General features: G+C 46.6%; 1 protein-coding gene across 1 annotated transcript in view; it reads right to left on the bottom strand.

Moving 5' to 3' along the window:
* Positions 1 to 489: 489 nt before the first annotated feature.
* Positions 490 to 15,958, bottom strand: part of LOC145361801 (TBC1 domain family member 17-like) — a 39,591-nt gene continuing 24,122 nt past the window's right edge. The window contains exons 11-15 of the mRNA XM_080217781.1: positions 13,427 to 13,526; positions 9,879 to 9,976; positions 9,197 to 9,313; positions 8,255 to 8,341; positions 490 to 6,933 (exon numbers count right to left, since the gene is read on the bottom strand). Coding sequence (XP_080073907.1) covers positions 6,709 to 6,933; positions 8,255 to 8,341; positions 9,197 to 9,313; positions 9,879 to 9,976; positions 13,427 to 13,526 — 627 coding nt within the window. The 3' untranslated portion in view covers positions 490 to 6,708. The remainder of the gene's footprint in view (positions 6,934 to 8,254; positions 8,342 to 9,196; positions 9,314 to 9,878; positions 9,977 to 13,426; positions 13,527 to 15,958) is intronic.

A 15,958-nucleotide genomic window follows, 5' to 3' on the forward strand; every position in this document is an offset into this window, starting at 1 on the left:
GACATATTTACCCCGCTAATCCCTCTAACCTACACATCTTGGGACACTAAGAGGCAATTTAGCATGGCCAATCCACCAAACCAGCACATCTTTGGAGTGTGGGAGGGAATCAGAGCGCCCGGAGAAAACCCACGCAGACACGGGGAGAACATGCAAACTCCACACAGACAGTGACCCAAGCCGGGAATTGGGTCTGCGGAGCTGTGAGGCAGCAGTGCTAACCACTGTACCACCACGTTACATCCAACAGGTTTAGCTGAAATCACTAGCTTTCGGAGCACTGCTCCTTCAACAGGTGAAGTGACGAAGGGGCAGCGCTCTGAAACTTCGTGATTTCAAATAAACCTGTTGGACTATAACCTGGTGTTGTGTGACCTCTCATCTTGTCCATCCCAATCAAACACCAGAATGAGGCAGCGGAAACTGTTTAAGTGGAGAGAAAGTTCCACCTGGGGAAAAAAAAATGAATGATACAGGAAAAAAAAGAGGCAGCGTCAGCCTGCGTTAATGATTGGGTCAGTATTTTAATACAGTGAATTACAGTCACACGTTTTACAATCACACTAAAGAGTTCCACGACACACATTAACACAGCAGTACACTGCCAACCAGTGACAGTGCCTTCACTTCAGACCATCCAATACTGACCATGATGGGCAGTCTCTCTCACTTTCTCCTAACCACTGAACGACACCACTGAGGGTTATGCGGGGGGGGGATATCAGATGCTTATCCTCCAGGAATACCTTAGGGGTAGACTGCTTTATAGAGTCACAGAGATTTACATCATGGAAACAGGCCCTTCGGCCCAACTTGTCCAGGCCACCTTTTATTTTTAAAGCCACTAAGATGGTCCCAATTGCCTGCGTCTGGCCCATATCCCTCTACACCCATAAAGTTTATTTATTAGTCACAAGTAAGGCTTACATTAACACTGCAATGAAGTTAATGTGAAATTCCCCTAGTCGCCACAGTCTGCCACCGCCTGTTTGGGTCAATGCATCCTAACCAGCACGTCTTTCAGACTGTGGGAGGAAACCGGAGCACTCGGAGGAAACCCACTCAAACATGGGGAGAATGTCCAGACTCTGCATAGGCACTGACCCAAGCTGGGAATCAAATCCAGTCCCTGGCGCTGTTAAGCAGCAGTGCTAACCACTGTGCCACCCATGTAATTTTCTAAATATTTAAATGCCCTGAGTTAAATGCTCAGAAAAAAGATTTTTCTCTCTTGGCATGAAATTCACATTTAATGATGGCTAATAGAATCAATTCGGATACATACTGCTACCGGGACTTGATGGTTTGAGTTAGAAGGAGAGGCTGGAAGTCTTTTTCGTGGAGCGCATGAGGCTTTGGGCTGATCTTATAGAGGTCTATAAAATAATAAAGGGGTATAGATCAGCTAGATAGTCAATATTTTTTCCCAAAGATTGGGGAGTCTAAAATCAGAGGGCATAGGTTTAAGATGAGAGGGCAGAGATAAAAGGATTCAGAGGGGCAATTTTTTCATACAGAGGGTAGTGAATGTCGGGAACAAGCCGCCAGAGGCAGTAGTAGTGGTGGGTAGAGGGCAGCACGGTGACACAGTCGTTAGCACTGCCGCCTCACAGCACCAGGAACCTGGGTTCGATTCCCAGCTTGGGATGTTATCTGTGTGCACATTCTCCCCACGTCTGTGTGGGTTTTGTCCAGGTGCTCCAGTTTCCTCCCAGAAAGAAGTGCTAGTTGGCTGCATTGGCTGTGCTAAATTCTCCCTCAGAACAGGCACCGGAGTGCGTTGGCTAGGGGATTTTCAAAGTAACTTCATTGCAGTGTTAATGTAAGCCGACTTGTGACCCTATTAAATAAACTTTCTACAATTTTGTCTTTCAAAAAGCATTTAGACAGTTACATGGGTAAGATGGGTATAGCGGGATATGGGCCAAACCCATTGGGACTAGCTTAATGGCTAAACAAAGGGTTGGCATGGACAAGTTGGGCCGAAGGGCCTGTTTCCATGCTGTAAAGCTTGATGATGCACTTTATTACAGACAGATTCTCACCTGCTACTGCTCTGATGTTGAGTGGACAACAGCAGGAAGTTCCTGATTCATAAATCTCACTTTATTAATAAGCTAAATTGGGTTGTTTTTAAATTAGAAGAAAGAATCCCAAGTTGGACCAGAAGTTCCATGCTTCTAGCGCTCATTAATATTAACAAGCCTTATTAATAAACATTATGCATTTTGCTTCCTGGTGGTCTGGAGGTTGCTGAGAGCATGCAAGCCACTTGGCCCAGTTTAGTTCCAATCATTTCAAACTGTAGGACTATGGGAGAGTGGCACAATGGTTAGCATTGCTGCCGCACAATGCCCGGGACCCGGGTTTGATTCCCGGCTTGGGTCATTGTGCGGAGTCTGCACATTCTCCCTGTGTCTGTGTGAATTTCCTCCAGTTTCCTCCAACAGTCTGAAAGACATGCTGGTTAGTGTGCAATGGTCGTGCTACATTCTCCCTCAGTGTACTCGAACAAGCACAGGAGCGAGGCAACTGGGGGATTTTCACAGTAACTTCATTGCAGTGTTAACATAAGCCTACTTATGACACTAAAAAAAACTTAAAACCCAGAGAGCCGGGGGAGGGAGCACAACTGATTGGCCAGTTCTTTGAAGGAGCCAACACAGACACAATGGGCCAAATGGCCTCCTTCTGTGGTGTATGATTCTACAAGTTCCGGTACACAACCCAAATCACTCAGGGTTCGTGACAAAGGCAATTCCCAGGGAGGGCCAGGCCTGAGAGCTACAGAAGCCAGGCGGCTCAGACAAGAGTTTAGACAAAGATCGATCATGATCTAACTGAATGATGGAACAGGCTTGAAGGGGCTGAATGGCTTCCTGCTATTCCCAAGTTCTGGCACTGTGGCTATTTAGGGAACAAGAACCTCGTGCTCTTAAAGGCACAGTCCACAACAGACATACCTTCTTTCCACAGCAGGCAATTACAGCAGGGCTTACAGGAAATAATAGTTCGGGATTTCAAAGCACACCATCTTGATTATCTCCAATCATAGCAGGGGAGTATCCTCTACAGTATAACAAAAGAACAACTCAGAGCAGCATAAAGATATATCCATATTTTATCATTAGTGTTCATTACCACAAATCAGCTTGATAATCCAGAGTAAAGCTCCCTCTACACTGTCCCCATCAAACACTCCCAGGTCAGGTACAGCACGGGGTTAGATGCAGAGTAAAGCTCCCTCTGCACTGTCCAAAGAACTGCAATCGGTGATACAGAAGAATAGCACGTGTGATATTCACTATTTACGTGACATCTAGGATGGAAAATTTGTGGCAGCATTCTGTTCCAGACCAGTGCCCACTACCAAGTGGATTTAATTGTTGAAATATATATTTTTGAACATAAAAAAGAGAAACATCAATGAGTAGGTAAAACAGTTAAGGAAATTGCCCAGGGATACAGAGAGGGGACAATACTCCGTACACTCCCACACAGTCTAAACATAATTTGAAGTTAGGTGAATAGCATAACACCGTTCCATCGGAATGGAAGAGAAATTTGTAACACACATTAAATTAGATGTTCCTAATACAATGGTATGTAAATATCTTTAACATAGAACTATTGTCTATTAAAAAGGTCTTCCAAACATCTTTTTTTAGATAGAATAAAGTCACGGGTTACTAAAGTCTAAGTGAGAAACAAAAACTCATTTCTAGTTTGCTGCTTCCCTTTTTTGACAACAAGTCAGACGGTGTCTCAAGGACTCAAACCTACCAGCTTCACTGTAAATATTTTACTAGGAAAAAGCTAATGCGTTTAAATAGACATAGAGTGCACTTGCAACTTAACAGAAATGCCTCAAAGCACTTTGTTTGAGTCAAAGACACAGATTAATGTGCATTTGTGCAATAGTGGGATTCTCTGCAAGAGAAATCAAGTGAATAACTGGTTAATCTCTATTGGGTGGTGTTAGGTTGAGGGAGGAATGCTGGCCAGGACATTGGGAAAATGCCCTAATCCTTAAACTGGATGTGTTGTCAAATGCATAAGAGTGGGTCGACCTGGTTTAATGCCATGGAAATGGCACCGCTGTCAGGGTGGTGCCCCCTCAGCGTGGCACTGGCATGTCAGCCTAGGTGATGTGCCGGTTGGTTCTGGAATGCCCATCGATAGAGGTGAAGGGACAGCCTTGGCATCTGAGCTGAGCTTGTCTGTGATGATGGGTGGCATTTGTGAGAAGCTGCCATAAATCCTTTCTTTCGGAGGAGTGGAATGTGGGTGATTAAAAGGCACACATTGCCACCCGAGGGGGCGTGTGGGGGGGAGGGGGAGGGGGAGGAATCACGAGGAATTTGTCTCAGGCGTTAAATGGACTTTACCACTCAGTGGCTGACCAGTCTTAGGGTTAAGCAGCACTCCTCCAGCAGTGCCTCTGCTGCTTTCTTCCCTATAGTTGCAAAACTAAGTACAGTGCTCTCTGTCTCCCACTCAGCACTCCCATCCTCCCCAACACATTTAAAACGGACAGAGACCACTGCCATAGTTACTGCTGAACAACTGGTTTCTTTTTCTTATCTCCCTGGAGAACACAGTTATAGTCACGGGGAGTAAACGCACTGGCCCGGACAGTGGAGGATAGCAGGCCTTCATTACACTGTCGTACCAACTACACATTTACAACCCACTGGGTTTGTGGCACTCGTGGGGATATGCCCCTCAAGGACAGGGCAATGGAGAAAAATTACATATAAAATTGCACAGGAGCTGGAGAAGATTCTTCCCGATATAGAATAGTTTGGAAAGAAAGATCCTTTCATGGTGAGATTCCCAATATTGGTCTGTTAGTTTAGTTCCAGGCATGGCTATCTGACTCAAACTGACAGGTTATAGAATCCCTACAGTGCAGAAGGAGGCCTTTCGACCCATCGAGTCTGCACTGACAATGACCCACCCAGGCCCTCATAGAATCTACAGTGCAGAAGGAAGCCATTTGGCCCATTGAACCTGCACCGACAACAATCCCACACAGGTCCTGTTCTATCCCTACAATCCCACATATTTACCCTCCTAATCCCACACTCATTAAGGGGCAATTTACCATGGCCAATCCCTTTAACCTACACATTTTTGGACAATAAGGATCAATTTAGCATGGCCAATCCACCTAACCCACACATCTTTGGAACGTGGGAGGAAACCAGAGCACCCGGAGGAAACCCAGACAGATATGGGGAGAACATACAAAACACCACACAGACAGTGACCCAAGACCGGAATGGAATCCAGCTCCCTGGTGCTGTGAGGCAGCAGTGCTAACCACTGCGCTACTCCAAGGGTCAAGTGCTATCTTTTTATGAAAGGAGGTTCGTACCGATGATTTTGGGGGTGACCCAACTGCATTAGTTATCACGTGACGGAAAGAAAAACGTGAAGGTCAGCAGCCTGGACTCAGGACGTCTCTTGCCAGCCAATACTGCTTGATGATGTGGGGGAGGCTCTCAGCCCAGCAGTTCAAGGTGTCATCTGGTTGGTCTAAGAATCACTGGCCCTTGAGTGACAGATTGCTATAACCAGAGTATCTCCAGACACCAACCCAAGTTTGGACAAATGGACTCTTGTTTGATTGATGCTGCTATGGTAATGGTCTCTCACCCCAGCAGCCTCACACCATTGATGGCCAACAGGAAACTCAAGGAAAACTAAACCAGGGCAGCGTCAACTGACTAGAAGCCTCGGAGAATCAGGTAAAGTAAAAATATCATTGGGGCTCGCGGCCGACAGTGATTGGGAGTCCATTAGACTGAAAGAGGGTGTTGCATGTTAGGTGTTCCATGGGCGAGTATTGAACGTTTTCCTTTCACAACATTAACCTACAATTAATTAAATCCTTCCATTAACACTGGAGACAGTCCCTCCTTTATCTCTGACAGACAAGATTTGGTTTCACTCACACAACAGCCAGAGGCAGAGGGATGGATGGCAAGAACTGCTTTACATGTCATTTACTATCTGTCCCCTTGGTGACCAACCAGCCTCCTCACAATATCATGGATCCCCACAGTGCAGAAGGTGGTCATTCGGCCCATCAAGACTGCACCAACAACAATCCCACCCAGTCCCTATCCCGGTAACTCCACATATTTATCCTATTAATCCCCCTGACACTAAAGGGGCAATTTAGCTTGGCCAATCAACCTGACCCACAAATCTTTGGACTGTGGGAAGAAACCCAGGTGGACATGGGGAGAACATGCAAACTCCACACAGTGAGCAAAGGCCAGAATTAAACCTGGATCCCTGGTGCTGTAAGGCAGCAGTGCCACCATGCCGCCCATAATGGAAAGGGCTTTATGCATAATTCCACGGAAAAAACCTAGTGAAACAAGGGAACAGTGTTCTACAATGTTATAGTTAGTGCTCAGTCTAAACTAAAAGGAGCGATCTGTTGCAAACGGTCTGTTAGTTTCCTTCAGACTTCCAAGAGGAATTGGGAATTGAAACCAAGTTATCAACTGTCCAGATCGAAGATCAGCCAGTGAAAAAAGGATGTTGCCCACTTGTGGTTAACCAGATGGATTCTGTCTTCTTTCCAAAGTTCAAGGCCTTGGTGAAAGGTTTTCAGATGTCCTTGTTGAGATTTAGGGGCCTCCGTTAGGGCGGACGACCTGCCCCTCCCTGCATGCCCCCCCACCCCGGCACTTACGGGCTCTGGCCGGACTCGATGGTGCCATCCTCGGTGTGTAGGATCTCGATGCTGCTGTCGGGCAGGCTGTGCGAGGCGCTGTCCGTCAGCTCCGACTCGTGCGTCTGGCTGGGGGAGAGCGCCTGGGGGGAGCTGCCGGTGACGGAGCCCGAGCCGGAGCTGGGGGTGGGGGTAGTGTCCTCCGCCAGACCCAGGATCTGCTGCACACTCCGCTGCAGCTGCTGTTCAGAAACAGAGGAAACACAAACCATCAGCTCACCACGTCTGCAGATAATCTTCACTGGAGAGATGAGGAAGCATCTCTCACCTTGAGACAATCACTTCTGCCTCTGCCCACTCCTATCCATTCCCGCCTAGGGCAGCACAGTGATTAGCACTGCTGCCTCACAGCGCCAGGGACCCGGGTTTGATTCTCGGTTTGGGTTACTGTCTGTGTGGAGTTTGCACATTCTCCCCGTGTCTGCGTGGGTTTCCTCCGGGTGCTCTGGTTTCCTCCCACAGTCCAAACATGTGTGGGTTAGGTGGATTGGCCATGCTAAATTGGACAATAAGGGGCAAAGATGTGTAGGTTGAATAAATGTGTGAGGTTATGGAGATAGGGTGAGGGATGAGCCTGGGTGAAATGCTTTATTGGAGAGCAATGGGTTGAATGGCCTCCTTCTGTACTGTAGGGTTTCTACTAATAGCAGGGGAAATAATTTTATATTGTATGAGAAAAGTGTACTTATTGGTTGGCAAGTGGAATCTGATTGGTAGAGGCACTGCCATGGAGAATGCATCAGTTAACTGCCAAAGATTATGTGAAAATTTAAACCAGGGAGCTTAATGCCGATTGGGCTAGGCATTGCCCTAAGGAATGAACCAGCAGATGGCCATCATTTATTTTGTTTAGCTGAAACAAACACAATATATATACCTCCTCTTTCTGTCTGAAAAGAACAGAGCCCCATGTATTTTGAACCAATGTTTGGCAGTTAACTGTCAGTCACCATTAAATAATGCATTCTCCATAGCAATGACTCTTAACCACCTGCCAACCAATCAGCACTCTCTTTTCATACAGAATTAAGTTGTTTCCCCCAATGCTGGTATTTTTTAAATATAGAATCCCTTTAATCCAGGAGGTGGCCATTTAGCCCATCGAGTCTGCACCGCCAACAGTCCCGCCCTATTCCCAAAACATATTTACCCTCTAATCCCTCTGACACCAATGGACAATTTAGCATGGCTAATCAGCCTAACCCGCATGTCTTTCGAGTGTGGGAGGAAATCGGAGCACCCAATGGAAGCCCATGCAGACATGGGGAGAATGTGCAAACTCCACATAGTCACCCAAGGCTGGAATCGAACCAGGGTTCCTGGTGCTGAGAGGCAGCAGTGCTAACCAGTGTGTCACCCCCATTCCTGAGATTGTCCTGATGAGTGTGAGGTGAATAGCTTTGACAAATGGTGCTTTTTTTCAGTTAAAAAAAGATTAGTCAGCAGTGCAGCTATTGAGATGCTGCACTTTTCCGTGGTCGGTGCCTGTGCACTCTCACTCACCGGACAGGCTGCTAGCTGGTGGTAGATGGCTTCAGCCCGGCATAGGATGTCTTCCATGTTCAACCTCATGGTCAGCTCATTGATGTGCTAGAAGACAGCAAGAGAGGAGCTCAGTTCCAGGAATCCGCTCAGACCCCAGTTGGAGTATTGTGAACAGTTTTGGGCCATAGTAGGAAAAACTAGAATCAGAGGGCACAACCTCAGGCTAAAGGGACGATCCTTTAAAATGGAGATGAGGCGGAATTTCTTCAGCCAGAGAGTGGTGAATCTGTGGAACTCTTTGCTGCAGAAGGCTGTAGAGGCCAGATCATTAAATGTCTTTAAGACAGACATAGATTCTTGACTGGTAAAGGAATCAGGGGTTATGGGGAAAAGGCAGGAGAACGGGGATGAGAAAAATATCAGCCTTGATTGAATGGTGGAGTAGACTCGATGGGCCGAGTGGCCTAATTCTGCTCCAATGTCTAATGGTCTCGTGAATTTCCCTGCACTTGCACAGGTGAGGGAGGCAGCAGAGATCTGGGAATGAGGTGGCAGCTCTAATCATCCATCGTCTGCCTGAAATACTTTGGTGAAACTCAATTAGCAAGTTCGTGCAGACAAGTCATAAACTGTGGGCAAATAGTCACATAATGATAGATATCTCCTCTACAACACTGAGCCATCGAGGGTAATGAATTGAAGTTATCACAACTGGAAGGTGAACAGTTTACACAGTGGCAGGCCAGCACACACTGACACTGAACACACTCTTCAGCCTCCAACATGTGACAAACTCCGGTCTCTTACTGCTGGGTTTGGGGGCGCTGGCTGTACCTTTCCTAGGCTTTACAGGAATGTGGCTCCACCATAATGAGAGAAGCCAGACAGAGCATTCTGCTCACCAGGTTAACAGACAGCAATGCAATACAAATTGAAAGAAGTGGAAGTATTTGGTTTTACCTTGAGTATTTCATTGAAACCATAATTGGGGTTCATCAGAGCGTCTCGCTCAGAGTCCAGGATGGCACAGCAAACCAGCAGGTGGAAATTTGGGCATGGCTGGCCTGTCCATTGTACCTGGGGGAGAGGGCACGGAGACAGAGCTCATGATAGTCCACAGGCAGCAAGAGTACAAAGCAACATAAAACCGACAATTTCCAGCCGAATAAACATAGAAGCAGCTTTATAGAAGAGACAGTACAGTCTGGCTCACACAGCACAGCAAGTGCCTTGTTTACTGGTGGAACAGGCCTTCATTGTATCATTCCCCAACATACCCCACACCCCTCACCGCAATACTCTCAGATATAACTCCCACTGTATCATTTCTTTAAGCTTTGTTTTGATTTGTGTGCCATGTAGGACATAATTTGATGGAAAGCACCTATCCCATGGACCTGTAACCACCTCTGGGAGGCACTTTAGAATCTGGACAGAGTTAGAGGATCAGTACACACACACACACACACACACACACACACACACACACACACACACACACACACACACACACACACACACACACGGTAGAACATTTGCCTCATTGACAGACAGACTCACAGAGCAACACAATAGGAACAGCACAATCTGCAGGCGTACTGCAGGTTACAATCTCTAATAGATTCAGTCTGACAGTGCTCACCTCCCACAGCCGCAAGATATCTGGGAAAGCAAATTCCCGCTTAAACCAGATGAGGAGCCAGCGGAAACAGAAGCACAGGTTCCCTGACTCTCTGGAATCTGGTGAGGGAGAAGAGAAATCAGGAATGCTGCGATATAACAATCCCTCACACATCACCCACGAGCAGATGCACTCCGCACCCCCAAAGGAAACCAACCCATCAACTCCATAAAGACACCAGGAACCAAACCTCCTCTGGGGCCATCAGCAGCGATGCAACCCTCTAGAATCCCTATAGGACAGACGGAGGCCATTCGGCCCATCGAGCACTCACTGACAGCAATCTCACCCAGGCCCTATCCCCCAAAACCCCACATATTTACCCTGCTAATGGAAGGAATTTAGTGGAAGCAGATACAATAGTGACTTTTATGGGGCGTCTGGACAAATGCATGAATAGAGGGATAGGGTGCCCGGGAGGGTAGGGAGTTTTAGTTCAGTCGGTGCAGGCTGGGAGGGCCAAAGGGGCTGTTCCTGTGCTGTAAATTTTCTTTGTTCTTTACCCCTCCGACACTAAGGGGCAATTTAGCATAGCCAATCTATCTAACCCGTACATCTTTGAAGTGTGGGAGGAAACTGGAGCACCCAGAGGAAACCTATGCAGACAACAGAGAAGAAGTGCAAACTCCACACAAGAGAGTCACCCGAGGCTGAAATCGAATCCAAGTCTCTGGTGCTGTGAGACGGCAGTGCTAACCACAGTGCCACTGTGTCGCTTTGAAGCAAAGTACCGCAAACAATGGGTAAACTGGCCAAATGAGCTTAAGAATACAGGGAGATATCAGAAATGCTGAGTGTTGATGAAAAGACATTATTATTGAATATTTAAGAGTGGCAGGGCGGCACAGCGGTTAGCACTGCCGCCTCAATGCCAGGGACCCGGGTTTGATTCCCGGCTTGGGTCACTGACTGTGTGGAGTCTGCACGTTCTCCCCTTGTCTGCATGGGTTTCCTCCGGGTACTCTGATTCCCTCCCACTCTCCAAAGATGTGTGGGTTAGGTGGATTGGCCATGCTAAGTTGACCCTTAGTACCAGGGGGATTAGCTGAGGTAAATGCATGGGGATAGGGCCTGGCTGGGATTGTGGATGGATGGGCCAAATGGCCTCCTTCTGCACTGCAGGGTTTCTATGATCAACTCCAAAGGATTCTTTTCCTTTTTTGAGTTTCTGCCACTATTGTGGCAGGCTCCGGTTCCAGTGTTCCCAGCAATCTGTCCCAGTATCACACCCAGACCATCATATTTCACATGTTGATGTAAACAGTGCGCATCAATAAGCCGTGGAGCCTGAATTTGTCTCAATTCATGTCCCGATGCACAGCAGCAGCCGCTGGAATGCAGCCCGGGGCCTGGGAGCTGATATAAAGTGAAGCTATTTATCTGATGGTATCTGGAAAAGAGACTGCAGCAACACTGCCAGTTGCTAATGCTACAACATTCAGGCCCCCATGGAATTGGATGGAAACTGCTCAAACTGGTTTCAATTAACAGCTGTCAGAGAAAAGAATTATCTGCTCTATTTAAGCTGCATTCAAACTGAGGCACTAAACCTGACTCCTTCCCATGTGTATGACAGAGTCTGTCCATGTGTGCTAGAGAGAAAGACTGCGAGGGGGGCGGTGGGGGGGGTACAGGGAGGTGGGGAGGGGGTGATGAGGGGTTGGCACCTTTGTGCTCTGGGGCCTGGCTGCCCTCCCTTGCCTTCTACCCTCCACAGAGAGCGAGCGAGAGGGAGTGGAAGAAAGAGAGAGAGAGAGAGCGCACGAGGGAGAAAGGAAGAGAGAGAGAGCGCGCAAGGGAGAAAGGAAGAGATACATGTACCCAAGCACTTGCTTGTGGGAAAAACAGAGAAAACACTGATACACGTACACCAAAAACTCTCCAGTATTTTCTCCCCCATCGCAGATTTTTGTGTTTTGAAGGTATTAGCTTCTCCCAGGGGAATGTCTCTCAGGGCAACATTTCTCTCAGAGGTTCGAGAATAATATAGTTCATTGGATTAACTCCTGGCAGGAGAGAATAGTCTGGTGAGGAATGATTGAGTAGACTAGGCCTTTATTCTCTGTGTTTAGAAGAATGAGAAGTGATCTCATTAAGAATTTGTATGTTTCAAGGGACTTAACAGGACAGATGCTTCCCCTGGCAGCAGATCGAAACACAGGGCTACACTTACAGAATAAATGGTCACCATTTAGAACAGGGATAAGGAGAAATTTCTTCACTCAAGGAATTGTGGTTCTTTGGCATTCTCAAACATAGAGCTGTGAATGACCAGTCATCAAGTATATTCAGAGATTCATAGATTTTTAGACACAAAAAGGAGGAGATGGAAACAAGGCAGGAAGGTTTAGCTGAAACAGATGATTAACCATAAACATGTCGAACAGTGCAGCAAGCTCAAAGGGCCAACAGATGTACTCCTATCTCATGTAGCAGGAAGCAGATTCCCAACTTACTGACCCAATGGGTAAGAAAATAACAAATCCAAGTGGTAATACAGGAGAAACTTCTTTACCTGGAGAGGCTGGAATGTCAAACTTGCTCCCACATGGAGTAGCTGAGGCGATTGGCACTGATGCATTTAATAGGGTAAACCAATAAGCATATGACAATGAAGTAATTGAACCACAGAAACCCTACAGTGCAGAAGGCTGCTATTTGGCCCATCGAGTCTGCACCAATTCTCCAACAGAGCATTTCACCCAGGCTCCTTGTAACACTGCACATTTAGCATGGCCAATCCATCTAAACTGCACATCTTTGGACTGTGGGAGGAAACTGGAGCACCCGGAGGAAACCCACACAGACACAGGGAGAACATGCAAACTCCACACAGACAGCCACCGAAGGCTGGAACCGAACCTGGGTCTCTGGCGCTGTGAGGCAGCAGTGCTAAACCACTATGCCGTAACGTGCACAAGATGTGGTGAAGAGGGATGGAAGGGGTCTCGGTGAAGCAAAAAAAGGCAGCACAGACCAGGTGGGCTGAATGACCAGTTTCTGTGTTGTTGATCTATGGAATATATTGTAAAGGGAGCCTCCTCACAAACCCGTCCACCAATGAAGTCACTTGCAAAATATATAACAAATAATAGCTGTTAAAAGTATTGATTGAAGAAATAGTTGCAAAATACAACAAAGTTTAAGGTGGCACAGTGGTTAGCAGTGCTTCCTCAGTGCCAGAGGCACACATTTGATTCCCATCTTGGGTCAGTGTGTGTGTGGAGTTTGTACATTCTCCCACAGTCCAAAGATGTGCGGATTAGGTGGATTGGCCATGCTACATTACCCCTTAGTGTCAGGGGGACTAGCTAGGGTAAATGCACAGGGTTATGGGGATAGGGCCTGGGTGGGATTGTGGTTGGTGCAGACTCAATGGGCTGAATGGCCTTGCTCTGCACTGTAGGATTCTATGAACATTTCTAATGGTGATGTTAAGTCTTAGAAGAAACAGCATGGTTCAGTCATCAACCAAAAAAGATACTGGAGTGTTGGCTTAACTCACTAACCTAGGAAATCACAGAGGGCAGAATCCAGCACTCTCAGAAGTAAGGCCAATTTTTCTAGCTGCTCCTTCATGCTCTCTTGGCTCTCCTCAAAGTTACGGTGCTGTGACAGAGGTAAGAGAACAGATGGTTAAGACACTGCGGTGCAACGTGCAGGATTTACACAGCCAGAAACACTCAGACACAACCAGAGTTCAAACCCTTTACTGAGAAATTAGCATCTCACCTTTTCAGTGACACATCCAAAAGCAACAAATGAAAGTCAGGTACACAGCAGGTCCGGCAGCAACTGTGGGGGAAGAGAAACCAGGGCGGGATTTTCCAGCTGCGACCAGAAAATCCCACCTGAGGTCAACGACCTTTACATGGTCTATCCACCTCTCTCCCCGCCCCCACCGGCCGGCCTGCTCCGATTCCCGTAGTGAGCAGGGTGGGAATATTCTGTCCATAGAGAGAGTTAATGATTTAGATCGATGGCTTGCTACCGCAACTGGACATTAAGTTATCAAAATGAAGCATCAACACTGGCTCTCTCTGCGCAGCTGCTGCCAGACCCGTCAAATAATTCCCAGCCTTCTCTCTCTTTAATTTCAGATTTTGAACGTCCAAAATATTTGGCTCATGGAGACCAGGTAGATTAAAAAAAAAATCATTCAACATCCTACCCTAGCATCACATTATTTACTGAATATCAAATATTAACAGAATAGAGTATTATTAAATTTGAACTGCCCAGCGAAGCAGTTGAGGCTATCTCGTTGAATCTTTTTAAGGCAAGGATAGATAAATGTTTGAACAGTAAAGGAATTAAGGGTTATGGTGAGCGGGCAGGTAAGTGGAGCTGACTCCACGAAAAGATCAGCCATGATCTTATTGAATGGCGGAGCAGGCGAGAGGCCAAATGGCCTACTCCTGCTCCTAGTTCTTATGTTCTTATTAATTAATTAACATTCTTATAAGTTATATAACTCACCAGCAATAGTGATCCACTATTGTTCTTTCTATACATAAGAACATAGAATCGCTACAGTGCAGAAGGAGGCCATTCCGTCCATCGAGTCTGTACTGACAACAATGCCACAAAGGCTCTGTCTTTGTAACCCCACATAAATCCCATGTCAGTAAGAGACAATCCCACCCAGACCGTAACCTCAAGAATTTACCCCACTAATTATCCGAATCTACACATCTTGGGGCACTAAGGGGCAATTTAGCATGGCCAACTCGCACAATCTTTGGATTGTGGGAAGAAATTGGAACACCAGAGGAAACCCACGCAGACATGGTGAGGACCTGCAGATTCCACACAGGCAGTGACCCAAGCCGGGAATCGAACCAGAGTCCCTGGTGCTGTGAGGCAGCAGCGTTAACCACCGTGCCATCCCCTCCCAAAAATATGACAAAATACCAATATCCAGGAGTGCGAGTGAGAAGCTGGAATCCAGTTCGAGGGTTCAGGTGACTTAAAACGATTCATTTAGTGTTCACATCAACCCTGCCCCTCACCCAAGATGTGATGATCCTCAGCTTAAATCACCACCAGTCAGTCTCTCTCAAAGGGGAGAGTAGTTTCTGGTCCTCTGGGATTGTGGTGGCTTTTCACTTGTATCGTTACTTCTGTTTAGTTATACTTAAGGAGATAAATGTGAACAGATGAGAGAGCTGAAAGTATTTGTATTTTGGGCAGCAAATACTGGAATCCCTACCTCACTTGCTCACTGAGAAAGAGAAGCTTGGACTCCAAGGTATTCACTTAAGCAAAGCTAATCAGACATGCACTGGAGAAATGTGTAGTACAAGGGACTAGAATATTTAGGATTAATGTGGGACTGACTACAGCACCATGCACATGGTGATTCAAGAGAACACATGACGCACACTTAGGGGTCAGTCTAGTTGGACAGAGCCATGTGCACAAGCAAGCATGGAAACTGCTCCTAGCTTGAACGCTTTACTGTGCATAGAATAATAGAGGTTAAAGCATGGAAACAGGCCCTTCAGCCCAACTTGTCCATGCCGCCCTTTTTTTTTTAAATCCAACGCTAATCCCAATTGCTTGCATTTGGCCTATACCCATCTTATCCATGTAAGTGTCTAAATGCTTTTTAAAAGACAAAGTTGTATGCGCCTCTACCAGCTCGTTCCAGACACTCACCACCCTCTGAACTCTTTTAGATCTTTCCCCCCCTCACCTTAAACCTATGCCCTCTAGTTTTAGACTCCCCTACCTTTGGGAAAAGATATTGACTATCTAGCTGATCTGTGCCCCTCATTATTTTATAGATCTCTATAAGATCACCCCTCAGCCTCCTACGCTCCAGAAGTCCCAGTCTACCCAGCCTCTCCTTATAACTCAAACCATCAAGTCCCAGTAGCCTCTTAGTAAGTCTTTTCTGCACTTTTTCTAGCTTAATAACATCCTTTCTATAATAGGGTGACCAGAACTGTACACAGTAGTCCAAGTGTGGCATTACTGATGTATACGTAGCATAGTTCTTGTAGTTAAATACATAGATGCAGTTAACCTGTTTAAGA

The sequence above is a fragment of the Carcharhinus amblyrhynchos genome, chromosome 35 (genome assembly GCF_965287045.1).
Source record: "Carcharhinus amblyrhynchos chromosome 35, sCarAmb.v2.hapA, whole genome shotgun sequence".
In the NCBI taxonomy this organism is placed as follows: Eukaryota; Metazoa; Chordata; class Chondrichthyes; order Carcharhiniformes; family Carcharhinidae; genus Carcharhinus; species Carcharhinus amblyrhynchos.